The following is a 19,441-nucleotide window of genomic DNA, read 5'->3' as shown; positions in this document are numbered from 1 at the left end:
GGAGAGTGTCAGCACACGCCCTCTAGTGGCTAAAATGTATATGGCGGATTTTCACTCAATGGTGTAGAACACACGAGGAGAGGGATTTATCAAAACTTCAGAGTGCAAAATCTGGTGCAGCTCTGCATAGAAACCAATCGGCTTCCAGTTTTTATTATCAAAGCTTAAAGGCACAATCTGAAGTTGGAAGCTGACTGGCTCCCATGCACAGCTGCAACAAATTTTGCTCTTTCCAATTTTAATAAATCAAGCCGATTGCATGAAGTGAAAAAATGATATGTTGTGCACGTTTCTGATGTATGTATCCGTCTGTCTGTATTTATTTAAAAACATGAAGCAGTATGGGGGTTGATTTACTAAAACTGGAGAGAGCAAAATCTGGTGCAGCTCTGCATAGAGACCAATCGGCTTCCAGGTTTTATCGTCAGTTTTATTGAACAAACTCAAGGCCAGACTGGCCTACCAGGAAATTTCCCGGTAGGCCATCTGTCCTGGGGCCGCTTTGAGTGGCGACTGCAGCTCTCTCCTTCCTCTGTCCTCCGGTGCTCGTGTGTCACAGAGCTTGGTCTGTGTGCAAGGTCCCGCCCCTCTGGACCGGCTCATGTGATAGTAGATTGAATCAGTGTTCCTCCTATCAAACGAGCCGGTCTAGGGAGGCGGCACCTTGTGTTCAGTGACAGCACCGCCAGGCAAGTCTGGGGGGGGGGGGGGGGGTCATTGATGTAAGGGGGGAGTGAATACAATAATATAAGGGGGGACTGATATAAAGGTTTCACACTTATATCAGTAACCCCCCCCCCCATATTATCCCATTCTTTCTGTGGAAGATGGAAACCAGAGTCCCCACACGTTGCTTATGCATATATATATATATATATATATATATATATATATTTATAGGCAGATAGATAGATAGATAGATAGATAGATAGATAGATAGATAGATACAGTGGTGTGAAAAAGTGTTTGCCCCCTTCCTCATTTCCTGTTCCTTTGCATGTTTGTCACACTTAAGTGTTTCGGAACATCAAACCAATTTAAACAATAGTCAAGGACAACACAAGTAAACACAAAATGCAATTTGTAAATGAAGGTGTTTATTATTAAAGGTGAAAAAAAATCCAAACCATCATGGCCCTGTGTGAAAAAGTGATTGCCCCCCTTGTTAAAACATACTATAACTGTGGTTGTCCACACCTGAGTTCAATTTCTCTAGCCACACCCAGGCCTGATTATTGCCACACCTGTTCACAATCAAGGCATCACTTAAATAGGAGCTGCTTGACACAGTAAGGTCCACCAGAAGATCCTTAAAAGCTACACATCATGCCGAGACCCAAAGAAATTCAGGAACAATTGAGAAAGAAAGTAATTGAGATCTATCAGTCTGGAAAGGGTTATAAAGCCATTTCCAAAGCTTTGGGAATCCAGCGAACCACAGTGAGAGCCATTATCCATAAATGGCGAAGACATGGAACAGTGGTGAACCTTCCCAGGAGTGGCCGGCCGCCCAAAATTACCCCAAGAGCGCAGCGACGACTCATCCAAGAGGTCACAAAAGACCTCACAACAACGTCCAAGGAACTGCAGGCCTCACTTGCCTCAGTTAAGGTCAGCGTTCATGCCTCCACCATCAGGAAAAGACTGGGCAAAAATGGCCTGCATGGCAGAGTTCCAAGGAGAAAACCACTGCTGAGCAAAAAGAACATCAAAGCTCGTCTCAATTTCTCCACAACACATCTTGATGATCCCCAAGACTTTTGGGACAACATTCTGTGGACCGATGAGACAAAAGTGGAACTCTTTGGAAGGTGTGTGTCCAAGTATATCTGGCGTAGAAGGAACACTGCATTTCATAAAAAGAACATTATACCAACAGTAAAATATGGTGGTGGTAGTGTGATGGTCTGGGGCTGTTTTGCTGCTTCAGGACCTGGAGGACTTGCCGTGATAAAAGGAACTATGAATTCTGCTGTCTACCAAGAGATCCTGAAGGAGAATGTCCGACCATCTGTTCGTGTACTCAAGCTGAAACGAACTTGGGTTCTGCAGCAGGACAATGATCCTAAACACACCAGCAAGTCCACCACCGAATGGCTGAAGAAAAACAAAATGAAGACTTTGGAGTGACCTAGCCAAAGTCCTGACCTGAATCCTATTGAGATGTTGTGGTATGACCTTAAAAAGGCCGTTCATGCTCGAAAACCCTCTAATGTAACTGAATTAGGACAATTCTGCAAAAATGAGTGGGCCAAAATTCCTCCAGGACGCTGTAAAAGCCTCATTGCACGTTATCGCAAACGCTTGGTTGCAGTTGTTGCGGCTAAGGGTGGCCCAACCAGTTATTAGGTTTAGGGGGCAATCACTTTTTCACACAGGGCCATGATGGTTTGGATTTTTTTTCACCTTTAATAATAAACACCTTCATTTACAAATTGCATTTTGTGTTTACTTGTGTTGTCCTTGACTATTGTTTAAATTGGTTTGATGTTCCGAAACACTTAAGTGTGACAAACATGCAAAGGAACAGGAAATGAGGAAGGGGGCAAACACTTTTTCACACCACTGTAGATAGATAGATAGATAGATATGTGTTTTCTCCTTCGCTGATGAGGTGTGACTGATATGTAGAATTGATGGGCACTGATATGCAGCATTAATGGGCAACGATAAGTAGCATTGATGGGCACTGACAGGCAGCACTGATTGGCACTCACAGGTGGCATTGATGGACACTAATAGATGGAACTGGTGGGCAGCACTGATTGGGCAGGTACTGACAGGTATTAATGCTGGGCACTGTGATGGACACTGGCACTATGGTGGTCACTGATTGGCACTTTATTGGGCACTGGCAGGGGGTTATGATGGGGCACTGACTAGGCACCGATTATCAGCTTTTTGGTACATTTGATGGGGGCTGTACTGATAATCAATGAGCTGATTATCAGTACAGACCTCCCCCTCTGACAGGGAGAACCGATTGTCTCTCCCTGTTAGCACGAACCAAGCAATGCTGTTTACTGGCACTTCCTGGTTCACGCAATGTTCAGCTGTGATTGGTCACAGCTGATCACGTGGTAAGAAGCATCGTGTCAGACTGACACGCCACACTCGCGATCGCCTCGTTGTGCACGCCGGCATGTTATCCTGCTGGACGTCATATGACGCCCATTCTGGATGTCAGAACCACTTCCCGGCCGTCATTCAGTTATAGGTCAGGCGGGAAGTGGTTAAACCCCAGACTAAAAATGTAATATATTTCAGCTTTCTAGTCCTTGCTGGTGGTCACTGCATTCATTTTCTTTTTCCTTTATTTTTACCCTATAAACAACACACTTCCTGTCCCTGTGTGGCTACCTTACTTCTTCACTGTATCTATGGAGGGAGCCATGGTTGTTACCCTTGTTGCTCTCCTGATATGGACTACACTTCCTGTCCCTGTGTGGCTAAATCACTCCCCCACAGTAAGAGGGAGCCATAGTCATCACCCTAGTTTGCTCTCTTTGTTGATATGGACTACACTTCCTGTTCCTGGGTGGCCACATCACTCTTCCACTGTATTTATAGAGGGAGCCATGGTTGTCACCCTAGACTGCTCTCCTGATATGGACTACACTTCCTGGCCCTGGGTGGCCACAACACTCTTCCACTGTATCTAAAGAAGGAGCCATAGTTGTCACCATAGGCTGCTCTCCTGATATGGACTACACTTCCTAGCACTTGGTGGCTACATCACTCCTGCACTGTATCTATGGAAGGAGCCATGGGTGTCACCATAGGCTGTTCTCCTGATATTGACCACACTTCCTGTCTGCGTGGCTACGTCACTCCTCCACTGTATTCATGGAGGGAGCCATAGTTTTCCCCCCAGGCTGCACTCCTGATATGGACCACACGTCCTGTCCTTGGGTGGCCATGTTACTACTTCACTATATCTATGGAGGGAGCCACGGTTGTCACCCTAGACTGCTCTCTTGATATGGACTACAATTCCTGTCCCTGGGTGGCAACGTCACTCCTGCACTGTATCTATGGAAGGAGCCATGGTTGTCAGCCTAGCTTCCTCTACTGATAGACTACAAGCATGTCCATATCTTTTCATCTCCATTACATGGGGGGGGGAGGGCAATCGGCAATTTAAAGAGATAGCAAGGAAGGAAGTGATTCTTTGGTGCCACTCTCAAGAAGTGATGATAAGGACGATACATTTCCAGCAGGATCAACAGGTACTTTTTGTACTTGCTGAAGATGTTAGCTTAAAAAAGAAAACAAATGCAGCCACCGATCACAAGACCACCTTGTTCGTTGTAGGGTCTTCGCTGCTCAGACATGACCAACCTGAAAAATGTCAAGATACACAGGCACCCTTCCCAGTCTGATAGCCAGGTTTTCCTGAAGGAGCTACTGCCAGTCAATGCAACTATCTGCCCAATCAGGTGATGCTGCATGTGACATAGGCAGCTGGGAGGCTGATGGGGTAGATAATAGCATCAGCAGCTCCTCCTGATTGTCATTGCTGGCAAGGAAGACCAGGAAGGATGCTTAGGTCATGTGAGGGGATATCTCTTGGTCCCACCCATTGCCCAGGCAGTGCAGAACCCAGTGTGAGCAAGGTGGTCACCTGACCCCTGGGGCAGTCATAGGCTTTTTTTCCCCCCACATTGGACTGAGCTTAAGAGATGCCTTTGCAACGTTGCAGAGGCATAAGAAGTCACTGACCTCCTATGCACTTTTTTTTTTATCAAAAGTGAAATTATGGAACTCCTGTTTTGCTTAAAATACAGGCCTCCTAAAGGATTTTAGCCACCTCCGTAGCCGATTCTAAGGCCGCGTACACACACGGGCGGACTGTTCGCCCAACTTTGTCCGCTGAACAGTGTTTGGGCGGACAGTCCGCTCGTGTGTGGGCTTTCAGCGGACAGTTTCAGCGGACAGTTTGACGAACAAGGTTTTTCGGAATTTCCGAAAAACTGTCCGCTGAAACAAGGAACAGTCCGCTCGTGTGTAGGCTTGTTCGTCAAACAAAGTTGCGCGCATGCTCAGAAAGGATTTTCACGCCGAAAGTTATAATGCAGTGTATAGGACGTCGTATTTTTCGTCCCGTCGTACGTGCCGTTCACGTCATCGCGCACGGTTTCAGCAAACTGTTCGTCCGCCGTGTGTGGCCATGTCCGTCCATGCTAATTTTGAGCGGACTGTTTGCCGAAACTGTTTGACGGACAAAGTTGGGCGAACAGTCCCCGCGTGTGTACGCGGCCTTACCTGATTCTGTTCTGGAAATACTGACAGAGGCCCTCTGGTGCACCCACTGAAATCTTTCAAAAGTGAAAATTGGAATCTTCATTACTTTTATATAATCAGTCTGAGAGTTATAGGTGGAAAAAAAAATGCTGTTTCCCCAGGTCCCTATAGTCATGTCAGTTTCTTGCTAAGATGGAACTTAGGGATCCACTTGTAAAACATTTGTTGGACGAATGTCACATGTTCATGCAGCCTGGGCAAATGTTCCTTTATTTTCTGTAAAAGATTTGTTCCTTTGGTTGTGTACCCCTTCTAGTGGCCAAAATGTGCTTTATTTTCTCATTGAGGTATTTCAGAAAACGATACCGCATTTTGCCCATTAGATGGAGCCGTCGATCGTATATCTACAGAGAAAATACTGGAATAATTTGTCCAGCCTGCACAAATCTGTAGGCCGTTCGTCCGACGAATGTTTTATAAATAGACCTTCTTAGTCTGGTTGGCCTAAGGAAATCGGGAGGGATGCTACATTTTGTGTTTGACCCCAAGGGGTCTACTTTAGGCAACAAAAAGAGTCTGCTGCTCTCAAGCACTAGGTCTGGTCATTCCCCGAAAGACCCGGGTGCTAAAAAATTCTGGGGGCTTGTCCCATGGCCCATAAATCACATGAGCCTAAGAAGGAGAAAAAGCCTGCTGAACATAATGAAATTTCAAACACTGGCAACTTTATTGTTTTCGACAAGCAAGCAAAGAATGCCCACCTGGGACCTTCTCTGAGACATTTAGCCCACAACCGGGCATAGATTAAGCCCAACTTTGAGTGGAGCACATAAGAGGAGGAGGTAAGAGGCAGGGACTCAGCTTGGTACAATAAAGTTGCCAGCGCTTGAACTTTCCTGGAGTTTATCCAGCTTTTTCTCCCCCCTATAGAAATACAGATAGACAGACAATCAATGAAAACAGGATATTCCAAGAATGGGCATTTGGTTGGTGAAAAGTTCCAGAATAAATGTTTTATTTTTCCTGGGAGCAGAATGTGGCATCTCTTCCTACTAGATAAAATAGGCTGAAATGAATGTCTGTGGGCGGAGGGGAATTGGCCTGTGTTTACCTAGGGTTGGCCCCATGACACTGTCTAAGGATGTTGGTGAACCAGAGAGGACGGGAAGTCAGAAGACTGTTTGTTTTCGTACATTGAGAGACACAGGAATCATACACTGTTGGGTTATACTGCTGCCTACAGGAGGACTGGACACTGACAAACAAAAGCTGTAGGGCCAGCCCAGGAAAATCCCTCATTTACTTAGCATACCTCAGATTTTTCTTTGTTTCTTGGGAGGAGATACATCTTTTCTTCAACTCTTCTAAGAAAAGTCTAACCATTTATTTTTTTATCAGGACCTGTTTTTTCCTAGCTCCCCTTTCTGAAATTGTTCCTAAAAGAATTTGACCCCATTTCTTTGTCTACCAGGACCGGTTGTGGGTTTTTTTCTTCCTTACTACTTTGGAATACCTTCCACCTGTTTCGGTGGGTTCTGGTTGGCTTGGTCCATCCGTGTGGAGTCATTCCTTAGAGTGGTGACCAGTCTTGAACATGAGGCCATTCCTCCGTGTTCTTCCTCTGGCCGTGTTGGCAGATACCCCAATCATCATCATCAGGCCTAATCTGGCTTCTGTTTGGGGCCTCTTGGGAAGCAGGCAATCCCTTAGATCCATTCTCACTGGGCGTGATGGTGCTGTTGCCCAGCCCTCACTTTTGGACCTCATGACACTTTCTCTGGTCCTGTTGGCAGGTACATCTATCAGGCTGGGGGGGGAGGGGGTTCAGCCTAATCTCACATCAGTTTGGGCATTGGTCCTTCAGGGGGCTCCTAAGAAGCAAGAGTGATGGTGCTGTTCTCCAGCTCTCACTTTTGAACCTCCTGACACTTTCTCTGGTCGTGTTAGCAGGTACCCCTATCAGACAGAGGGGGGCTTGGCCTAATCTGGCATCAGTTTCGGCGCTGGTCCTTCAGGGGGCTCTTGGGAAGCAGGCAATCTGTTAGATCCATTCTCACTGGGCGTGATGGTGCTGTTGCCCGGCCCCCACTTTTGGATCTCCTGATCGTATCTAAATACCTGTGTTCCTCCCACTGCTCTGTGTTTTTTGTAGATCATGTTCCTAAAGCCCAAATATAAATAGTTAATTTAGACCAAGCTGGCCCAAACAAGCTTTTTCCTTCAGGATATAGTGCTGCTCAGCCATTAACAGAAAGCCTTGTATTTTTATAAATGAATACAAGGCTTCTTATGATTGGCTGAGGTGGAGATCATGACATCATCTGCCCACCTCTCCACCTCAGCCAATTTAGAGGAAGCCTTGTATTCAAAGTCCCTGTGTACGGCTGAGCAGTGCTGACTTAATTTTGTTCCAGGGACGGGAAGTACTGCTTCTGGAACAGAGTTTTGCATTATTGTATACTGTATTTAGCTGATGCTAATGCAGTTCATACAGCATTGACAGCGGGTGCATGTATTAGTATAGGAAAACTATTAAAAGTTAAATGAAAGCCGAAGTTAGATTTCAAACTGAGGCATGCTGGGTAGAGGAGGAGGTCATCCTGGGCCAGCTTACAGTTGTTTGGTTTGCTAGTGTCCCATTCTTCTGTATGACTTTTAAGAGTTTGCCCCACCGCCATCACACAACACTGTCCCTCAGTGGACTTCAAAGAAAGAGATTTTATAGAGAATATCTTCTACTACATAAAGTAGGCTAGGATCGGTTTCTGTAGATGGTGTTAGACTGAACTGGGTATGGCGAGGGTTGACCCACCCTCCGTCTCACAGCAATTTCTAAGGATGCAACTAGATCTTTATACTGGTTCTATGTCAAAATTTGCCCACATCCCATATGATATATCCAGAATGATAATTTTCTTGTCGCAAAGGGACTGTAAAGGGCATATATACAATAACCCCATCAACACATATAAACTTTATTCTACAAAAGGTTAAAAACACATATAAATGTCCCATAAAACAAAAGGGTTGACCTATATACTCCATGCCAGTAAGCACTCATTGCACGTGTTGACTTTTGCAAATAACTTTGCATGCTAGACACGTTTCGAACATCACAATATCTTTCGTTATCAGCATTCGTTGATAGAATTTTCAAATAATTATGATATATATTTTATAACAAAAACATAACAGCACTTGTATATACATTTTTCATAAGTTCGAGACTATATGCCTTCATACTGAAGGTCAAACTTCAATTCTTAAAAAAAAAAAAAAAAAAAAATTGAGGTTTGACCTTAGGTATGAAGACCTATATTCCTGCATTGATGAAAAACGTACATGCAAGTGCTGTTAGTATTATAGATTCTATCCACAAATGCTCCTTATGAAGAGATGTAAAATGTGAAACATGTTGAGCTATATTGTAGATTCTATCCACAAATTCTCCTGCTGAAGATATGTAAAATGTGAAACACGTTGAGCTATATTGTAGATTCTATCCACAAATTCTCCTGCTGAAGATTTGTAAAATGTGAAACACGTTGAGCTATATTATAGATTCTATCCACAAATACTCCTGCTGAAGATATGTAAAATGTGAAACAGGTTGAGCTATATTGTAGATTCTATCCACAAATTCTCCTGATGAAGATATGCAAAATGTGAAACACGTTGAGCTATATTGTAGATTTGATCCACAAATCTCCTGATGAAGTCCTTACTGACATGGAATTTATAGGTTTACCTTTTTGTTTTCTGTGACATTTATATGTGTTTTTAACCTTTTGTAGGATAAACTTTTTATATGTTATATGTATTGATGATGTAATTCTATATATGCCCTTTACAGTCCCATGCTACAACAAATTGATAATTTTAAATTTCTAAGGATGTTGATCCCCAAGAGAGGACCAGTGTCTGAAATGTAAGTCCTAAGGAAGGGGTTCGCTACTACTGATAAGGTGAATTACAGTCTGCACATCACATTGTCCTGTGTGTCTTTTGTAAATCACCACCACAATTCTTTTTCATTGCACATCTCATTTTACTGTTGGATATTACCACTGCAAAAAAACAAAAATCCACCATAAATTATAGCAAGAGTGCAGTTTATTAAAAGCAGATACCAAAAAAAATAAATAAATGACAGTAGATGTGATCTTAAATCGTAGACATACTTTAAAACTTTTCCATGTTCTCCCCTGCCATGAGCGACAAGTGTGATGACTGCGTAGCGGAGATGGGTCCGAAGTCTACACAAGTTCAGAAGAAATACACCCCTCCCTAGTTCTATTTCCTGCCAGCGGCGCCTGTCCGGGAACCCAACTGGAATTTCTTACCTAAATTATCACAAAAATGTTCGTATTTCATGTGCTGTGCAAATCTATAATTGACTCTATTTCTGAAAGAAGAACTCCATTTTAAACATTTGCATCATTTTCTAATGACAGAGCTGATTGAAGTACTATACCATAATATTCAAGTTCAAGGTATTTTATTCCACAGACAAGTTTTTTTTGTTTTTTTTTTTCAAAAATCAACACGTTTTGAGTGCTATACTCTCTTCATCAGGGCTCGATATGATTGTGGTACACATATGAAAAATCTGGATATTGAGCTGGCAGCTTCTGTACAATGAATGATGCCAACTTCAGGGTGGAATTAGGGTAAATAAGTCTAAGATTGAGGAGCCATACCGTAAAGTTGAAGTCCATATGTAATTTTATCCCAAAGAGAAGTTATGTACAAAACACATGCGTTTTGGAAACTATACTCTGTACCCTTCACCAGGGCTTGGTATGATGGTGGTACGGGTATGAAGAATCTGGATATTGGGCTAGCATCTTCTGTACGATGAACAATGCCAACCATAGGTTGTCGTGAGTGTAAATCAAAGATTGAAGCACCATACCGTAATGTTGAAGTCCAGATGTAATTTTATCCCAAAGATAAGTTATGTACAAAACACATGCGTTTTGGAAACTATACTCTGTCCCCCTTCACCAGGGCTTGGTATGATGGTGGTACGGGTATGAAGAATCTGGATATTGGGCTAGTTACTTCTGTACAATGAACGATGCCAACCATAGGTTGTCATGAGGGTAAATCAAAGATTGAAGCGCCATACCGTAATGTTGAAGTCCAGATGTAATTTTTTCCGAAAGATAAGTTATGTACAAAAGACAAATGCATTTTGGAAGCTATACTCGTACCATCATCATACCAAGCTCTGATGAATCTGGATATTGGGCTGGCAGCTTCTGTACAATGAACGATGGGGGTAAGCAAGTCTAGGACTGAAGCACCACACCGTAATGTTTAATTCCAGATGTCATTTTATCTTGAAGATATTATTTCCAAAATCGAATGAGTTTCTAAAGCTATAGTCTCCCCCCTTTATCAGTGTTTGAAGAAACAATGGACTCTAGAATCAGTAAAAAAAAAAAATTCAGTGTTTTAATACTGGGCGAGTCTGCACAGCAATTGAAACCAGCTGGAAATAAATTGCTCATTGATTTTTGATTCCGCCTACATTGAGTCTTCAAGCCCCGATGGAGGTTGAGGAATATGGTCCCTAAAACACGTTTGGCTTTTGTAAATAACTTCTCTTTAGGATAAAAATGACATCTGGACTTGAAGATTACGCTGTGGTGCTTCATTTCTACACTTATTCCCCCCCAAGGTTGGCATTATTCGATGTGCAGAAGATTACAGCCCAGATTCTTCATTGTCATAACACCATCATACTAAGCCCCGATGAAGGCGGCGGAGTATAGCCCCTAAAACACATATGATTTTGTACAATTATCTTCTTGATGAAAATTACATCCAAACGTGAAGGCCTTCCTCTGGATCAACTGTGGGTATAGAATTGGGTATATGGGATTTTTTTGTGGTTGAACTGGATGGACTTGTGTCTTTTTTTCAACCTGACTAACTATGTAACTCTGTAGTGCTTCAATCCTACACCGACGAATGAAAATTACACCTGGACTTGAACAATGAGTTGTGGCTCCTCAATCCCAGACTTATTCAACTCAAGGTTGGCATTGTTTGTGTGCAGAAGCTACCAGCCCAATATCCAGATTTTCCATAGTCATGCCACATCATAGCGCTGGATGATGACAATAGAAAATTAACATATAATAAAACTCCAACCTTCCAGTGTCTTTAACCCATGTTTTGGAGTCTTCAGCCAACGTTGACCTAACTCCCATGGTCAACGTCCTAACTACCTGTGGTCCTAACTACCTGGGTTGACCTAACTCCCATGAATGCACACAGGAAATATTTAATTCCAGCACCCACGTCATGCCTTACTACTGGAAAATGGTGAGAAAACTCATCTAAAATCCATATAAATGATGAATTCATAAACCCTGGGTGCGGAATTAGGGATATATTGCACAGCACATGAATTCAGGAATGTGAACATTTTGTTCTTTCTTTCTTTTGTTCTTTCTATCTCCATCCAGATGAAGGATTTCTATACTTGCTGTTTATTTTGTAAGAACAATAAATACCTTATAGCTGACTATTGCCACAATACTTGCTGATCACCTACAATTAAGACAATGCGTGTATCTGCCATCAATAACTCGCTTCAACTCATTGCCGAAAATAGAACAGCGCTCAAAACGTGAACGTAAAGGGGAACTCCAGTCAAAAAACAACTGAGGTCACTGCTCTGCATGCATGCCTCAACTTTTGTGAGCATCCTGAGCACCTTAACCAGTGGCTGAAACATGTGATTGTGCTAACAGGACCTTGCACGATAATGAAAATAAATAGTAGGAACCGCAGCTTTATTGTGGGCCCATTCTAAGTGCTGCTAATTGCATCTTGGCAAATTCTGTTTGCTAAAGGGAAGCTGTTCTGAAAGAATTATGGAGGCCTCCTATGGTGCCCACCTTCTGAAACCTGCCTGGGTCTCTTTCTAAGTCAGTGCATTTGTATTACATAGTAGCCTACATATCTACCTCAGTTTGGGTTTCCCTTAAGACATCCCATCATTTCTGGTTTTCCTTGGAGGTAATATCACCAGTCTTCCTCAACTTTGGCTGTAGGGATCGGTATGTTCTCCTACAAGAAGTCTGTGAAAGACCCAACTGGGACAGTGGCTTTTATAGGGGACTAGGGACAAGCCTTCTACCCACTGATTATGACCCATGGAGAGCAGGAGTCTAAATCTCATTCAAGGAGGTTAACTTGTAGTGTAGGTGACCTAACCATGGTCTAGCCCAGCCATTCTCAACCACCTCCAGAGTTTGCTAGGGTTTCCATGAGCTGTGACTGATTAACCTTCCATCCAATGTCGGCTACATAGTTCTGGGTACAATTTAACTTAGCAGAGTCAACAGCATAGCACCAATTGTCTTTGTAGCTGTCTGTAAGGGTGGCATTCTGACCCCCACTGTAAGGGTTGCCTACTTTTAAACCAAACATAAATTCCTTGTATTCCGTACATACTTTGCCAATAAAGCTGATTCTTCCTACTGACCCCCAATGTAAGGGACATTCTTTCCACTGACCACCAATATAAAGAAGAATTCTTCCCACGATCACCATTGTAAGGAGCATTCTTCCCACTGATCACCAATGTAAGGAGCATTCTTCCCACTGATCACCAATGTAAGGAGCATTCTTCCCACTTACCACCAATGTAAGGGACATTCTTCCCACTGATCACCAATGTAAGATACATTCTTCCTACAGATCACCAATGTAAGGAACATTCTTCCCACTGACCACCAATGTAAGGAGCATTCTTCCCACTGATCACCTATGTAAGGAACATTCTTCCCACTGACCACCAATGTAAGGAACATTCTTCCCACTGACCTTCAATGTAAGGGGCGTTCTTTCCACTGACGCTAATGTAAGGGACATTCTTCCCACTGACCTCCAACGTAAGGGGCGTTCTTTCCACTGACGCTAATGTAAGGGACATTCTTCCCACTGACTGCCAATGTAGGGATCATTCTTCCCAATTACCACAAATGTAAGGAGTGTTCTTTCCACTGACCACCAATGAAAGGAGCATTCTTTCCATTGATCATCAGTGTAAGGGACATTGTACCCTCTGACCACCAATGTAAGGAGTGTTCTTCCCACTGGTCACCAACGTTAGGGACATTCTTCCCAATGACCTCCAATGTGAGGAGCATTCTTCCCACTGACCACCAACGTAAGTGACATTCTTACCACTGAGCACCAATGTAAGGAACCTTCTTCCCACTGACCTCCAATGAAAGGAGCATTCTTCCCACCAATCACCAATGTAAGGGGAATTTTTTCCATTGACCCCACAATAATTTGGTTTTGGTAAGAGTCCCCTGAGACCTGATCTATTTTTAGGGGTTCCTCTGGGGTAAAAAAGGTTGAGAAAACCTGGTCTAGCCTATCTAATCATGGTGGATGATTTTTTAGATGATCCATTCAGAGGTGTGAGTTTTTCAGCACCTCATTGATTCCTTTGAAATATTGGTTAGAAAAGGCTTTCTCAACCAGGGTTCCTCCAGAGGTTGCTAGGGGTTCCTTGAGCAATTTCTACCTCTCGGATAAATTCCCACTGATTGATCTTTTTAGCTATCGGTAAGGGGGTCATTTTTACCAATGACCACAAGTGTAAGGCGCATTCTTCCCACTGACCAGCACACTAATGTATCATGAGTTGTATATATAGTACTTTTTAGCAGGGGTTTCCTGAGACCGGAAAGCTATCTAAAGGGTTCCTCTGTTAAAAAGGTTGAGAAAGGCTGGGTTAGAATGTCATATACAAGCAACACTTTTCGGGGAAAGACCTCCCTCTTCATCAAGGCTTAGCTGTATTGGTCCTAACTTTTTACAAACAGAATTCACTATAAAGCCGAATTTAAAGCTGAAGAGGGCTGATTTATCACCGTATCTTTGTGGCAATAAGGACTGAATTCAGCCCTGAAGAAGGGGAAGGCCTTTCCTTCACAACACACTGGCTGTATATATGATGTTCTTATCTAATAAACATTTTAAAAGAATCATTGCACTAGATAACTGTACTTGGCACTCCTGAGCCCACATACAAGACTTGAGAGAATTAGATATCGGGAAGCAATCTCTGAGGCTTCTCAATAACTCTGATCTGCCAACAAGCCATTGGCAGAATACACTCCTCCACAGAAAACACAATGCGAGGTGATGGGCAGTGGCCCTGGTATCTCTAATATAGAAATATATTGTATTTCCAGCCAGAACTTTCTTTTTTGGATAGAGAGAGGGAGAGTTTGAACTTTTGCGCTTTGTGGAACTATAGTGAACATTTTTTCTTTTTTTGTATTTTGATGAGGAGAAGCCTCCAAAAGGGACACAGTAATCCTCTAATTAGTAGAAAAAGGATGTCTAGAACCTCCATCTGCTAATAAAGACCGCTCACTGCTGCTCTCTCTCCTTGAGCAGGGTGGCTGGTCTGGTCTCCGCCCCCCTTCCTATAGGTGCCTGTAGTGGGGTGGAGCCTGCTGGGCCCCTCCCACAGCTCTGCACTGGCTATGTACAGCACAGTGATGATGTCATTGCTGCTTATACACAGTCCTATCTGGGCTTGCCAAGACATTTGGTGCACACAGTGTGGATTTATATCCTTTGTGGCTATGGACGAATATATAAAAAAATGTATTTGTTCCTGGATTTCAGGTCTAAGTCATGACCGGATACTTTTTGCAGACAGAGTTGAAGATAATGCAAGGTCCAGTTTAAATAAATGGTGACTGATGATTTCCACTGGTGTCACTGTATATATACAGTGTCTTGAAAAAGTATTCATACCCCTTGAAATTTTACACATTTTGTCATGTTAGAACCGAAAACATAAATGGATTTTATGTGATCGACCAACACAAAGTGGCACATAATTGTGAAGTGGAAGGAAAATGATAAATGGTTTTCTACATTTTTTACAAATAAATATGTGAAAAGTTTGGGGTACATTTGTATGGCGCCCCCCGGAGTCAATACTTTGTAGAACCCCCTTTCTCTGCAATTACAGCTGCAAGTCTTTTTGGGGATGTCTCTACCAGCTTTGCACATCTAGAGAGGTGACATTTCTGCTCATTCTTCTTTGCAAAATAGCTCAAGCTCTTTCAGATTGGATGGAGAGCGTCTGTGAACAGCGATTTTCAAGTCTTGCCACCACAGATTCTCAACTGGATTTAGGTCTGGACTTTGACTGGGTCATTCTTACACATGAATTTGCTTTGATCTAAACCATTCCATTGTAGCTCTGGCTGTTTGTTTAGGGTCATTGTCCTGCTGGAAGGTGAACCTCTGCCCCAGTCTCAAGTCTTTTGCAGACTCTAACAGGTTTTCTTCTAAGATTGCCCTGTATTTGGCTCCATCCATCTTCCCATCAACTCTGACCTGCTTCCCTGTCCCTCCTGAAGAAAAGCATCCCGACAACATGATGCTGCCACCACCATGTTTTACAGTGGGGATGGTGTGTTCAGGGCGATGTGCAGTGCTAGTTTTCCACCACACATAGCATTTTGCTTTTGGGCCGAAAGGCACCTTCTTCCACATGTCTGCTGTGTCCCCCACATGGCTTCTCGCAAACTGCAAATGGGACTTCTAATGGCTTTCTTTAAACAATGGTTTTCTTCTTGCCACTCTTCCAGAAAGGCCAGATTTGTGGAGAGCACGACTAATAGTTGTCCTGTGGACAGATTCTCCCACCTGAGCTGTGGATCTCTGCAGCTCCTCCATAGTTAGCCTTTGGCTGCTTCTCTGATTAATGCTCTCCTTGCCCGGCCTGTCAGTTTAGGTGGACAGTCAGGCTTTAAACTTCTCCACAAATTTATCCCTTGACCTGTCTTGGTCTTCATGAATCTGTTTGTTCACTAAGCTTCTCTAACACACCTCTGAAGGCATCACAGAATAGTATTTCTGTATTTAAATTTTAAAATTTAAATTGCACACGGGTAGACTATTTACTAATTCGGTGACTTCTGAAGGCAATTGGTTCCACTGGGTTTTAGTTGGGAGCGTCAGAGTAAAGGGGGCTGATTACAAATACACGCCACACTTTTCAGATATTTATTTTCAAAAAATTTGGAAAAAAATGTGTCTATCACATAAAACCCCAATTAAATACATTTACGTTTTTGGCTGTAACATGACAAAATGTGTAAAATTTCAAGGGGTGTGAATACTTTTTCAAAGCACTGTATATGTGTGTGTGTGTGTGTGTATGTATATATATATATATATATATATATATATATATATATATATATATATATATATGAAATGTGTATAGAGAGAGGAAATGTTTTTGCCTGGAGTTCTGCCTAGAAGGCCACTCCTACCCAAAGCCCAACCTCATCTTATATCTTTCATAAATATGTCATGGTGAGGATACCCCACAGTTGTCTGTGTCTCTGCCCATCCTACAAGGCCAAAACAAAAACATAGGAACTTTTCACAGCTGGGCTTTTTAATTCTCTTTTTTTTTTTTTTATTCTCCAGCAATCATGGGCAGCCCATTGGCAGGGACAGTCAGACAACCCAGGAAATGGCCTTGAGGATATCTCCCTGAGAGCTCTAAAAGCCACAAACTGAGCTTAACTATTTTGGGTTGGAAAAGCCATTGGGCGTTAATCTTCCCCCCTACATGCCGTACTCTGTTTCCCCCTCTTTCAGTGCATATCAAGATTTCTAGCATCCAAAAATGTGTAAAAATATAACTGTGAAAAAAAAAAAGCAACGAAAGTAGACCTCTGTCAATATACGACTTTACGTAACCACCAACTCTCCACATGACCGCCATCTTGTCCCAGGTTCATGTTGTGGAAGCAGCGTGTTCTCTTGTACAAAAGTATATATATGTATATATATTTATCTAGGTTTCTGTGTTTTTTTGGGGGGAAAAAAAATAGAGGAATGGCAGAGACTGTATGAAGATTTGCTGTTCTGCAAGCACCAACGTGCACTAGATATCTTAATGGCCACCCAGCCTTAAGTCTTTCCCTCCCTGCAAATTCTCATTTAAAGCAAAAAAAAAAAAAAAAAGAAACTTGGTGGTCCAGAAGCAGTGAGGGTGGTGCAGGCAGGTGGCAGAAAGGAAAATTCTAGCGGACACTTAAAATAGAAATGGTTTAAATTCTTTTTTTTCTTTTTTTTTGTGTATATATATATATATATTTTTACCTTTTTCATTTTTTTTCTGCTTTTGTCCATTTTTTTTTTTTCCTCCAAATATAATGAAATATATTGCACTCTTGTTGCATCCCACTAACTACATGGGGCGGGTAATTATCACAGTAAACTAGCAGAGAGCCATCCGTCCCTTGCAGCGGAGCGCCGGATGTCTTGTGACTGGCGAAATTCGCTTTCTTAGTCTGTGCTCATCGAAGGCTCCAATAAAAAAAAATGTTGTCTACCCTGAATGTTGTGTCGTAATGCATCTCATGTCGTAATGTCTACCGTTTCTATCGATGGTCATCTGTGTTTTTCCCATTTGGATCAGCTGAATCCAACAGCATCTATCGATGGTCATCGGCCATCCAGCTGGCTCAGTTGAATCCAACAGTATCTATCGATGGTCATCGGCCATCCAGCTGGCTCAGTTGAATCCAACAGTATCTATCGATAATCATCGGCCATCCCGTTGGGTCAGCTGAATCCTACAGTATCTATCGATGGTCATTGGTGTCCATTCCGTTGGGTTTGCTGAATCCTACAGTATCTATCGATGGTCATCCTTGTCCATCCCATTGGGTCAGCTGAATCCTGCAGTATCTATCGATGGTCATTGGTGTCCATTCCGTTGGGTTTGCTGAATCCTACAGTATCTATCGATGGTCATCCTTGTCCATCCCATTGGGTCAGCTGAATCCTACAGTATATGTCGATGGTATGGTCATCCTTGTCCATCCCATTGGTTCAGCTGAATTCTACTGTATCTATCGATGGTATGGTCATCCTTGTCCATCCCGTTGGGTCAGCCGAATCCTACAGTATCTATTAATGGTCATCCTTGTCTTTCCTGTTGAGTCAGCTGAATCCTACAGCATCTATGGATGGTCATCCTTTTCCATACTGTTGGTCAGTTGAATCCTTCAGTATCTATCAATGCTCATCCTTGTCCATCCCATTGGGTCAGCTGAATCCTACAGTATCTACCGATGGCCATCAGTGTCCATCCCATTGAGTCTACTGAATACAGCATCTCGAATATCTTTCTAGGACCATTGGTCTTTATACCTGTAGATTGGTCAGACGTCAAGCAGAAACGTTTAAAAAAAGGCAACTTTAGAGATAAAAGAAAGTGTATAATATACTGTCTCTTCACGTTTGTTTTCCTGGTGTTTTTAGGGTAAGCACTGGAGAAATACCTCCAGGTTTGGTGGCATAAGTCTGCTTGGACTTCATGGTGGGTTGTCTGGGCGATAGCTGCTTGACCGTACAATGGGCTTATCAAGAGTTCTCCACCACTTGGTGGGGCAGAGTGACAGATGAGCCGTTGATGAAGGAGCCTTGTTTGTCTCGTCCTTTCAGGAAAAATGTGAGCAGCTCGCCTTTGCCTTTCACGTAAATGGGACCCCTCCTCACGAATCGGAAACCGTACTCCTTGAGGATGTCGTGTGTATCTTCAACAACCTGCAAGTAAGTAGAATACGAAAAAAAGTTAGAATCAGAGTTGTAACTAGAGATCATGGGGCCACACAGCAAAATTTTAATTGAGCACCCCAGTGATTTCTTTCTGTGGCACCTGGCAGTGCCAACTGTAATTATATTGTTGTTGATCTTTATCAAGAACAGGCAGCATTACAACCTGAGGCAGATTGCACTAGGCCAGGGGTATCAAGCTCAATTTCATTGCGGGCAGCATCAGCATTATGGTTGCCTTCAAAGGGCCGGTTGTATCTGGAAGACTAGATGTCCAGAGCACCCCACCTCCCCTTACATCAGATATCAAGAGCCCTCTCTCCACTCTCCTAAGTCAAGATACCCCCCCACCTTCCCTTACATCAAAGTGCATCTGAAGAAGAAGGTGGGGAGGAGCTGGGAAGCAGAATGCGCAGAGTCTGAAGGAGGGCTAGAGTCAGCTGTCAAAATCTGCAGAATGCTGAGACCAGGGGAGGCGGAGATTAGGGGGCACAGGGAGGCATAGGATCTGTAGGAGTTCTGTCCTTCTCTCTGCTGCCGGCTGCTGAGACAAGGT

At 43.0% G+C, this 19,441-nt stretch overlaps 1 protein-coding gene across 1 annotated transcript in view; it reads right to left on the bottom strand.

Moving 5' to 3' along the window:
- Nucleotides 1-9,339: 9,339 nt before the first annotated feature.
- ADCY3 (adenylate cyclase 3) overlaps nt 9,340-19,441 on the bottom strand; it is a 202,797-nt gene continuing 192,695 nt past the window's right edge. The window contains exon 20 of the mRNA XM_077489243.1: nt 9,340-18,876. Within this exon, the coding sequence (XP_077345369.1) occupies nt 18,694-18,876 (183 nt within the window). The 3' untranslated portion in view covers nt 9,340-18,693. The remainder of the gene's footprint in view (nt 18,877-19,441) is intronic.

Source organism: Lithobates pipiens, unplaced genomic scaffold (assembly GCF_037356315.1).
Source record: "Lithobates pipiens isolate NorthernLeopardFrog02 unplaced genomic scaffold, aLitPip1_a1.2 Scaffold_18, whole genome shotgun sequence".
NCBI lineage: Eukaryota > Metazoa > Chordata > Amphibia > Anura > Ranidae > Lithobates > Lithobates pipiens.
Note: the sequence above shows the minus strand (reverse complement) of the source record. Positions and strands in the feature narration are given on the sequence as shown.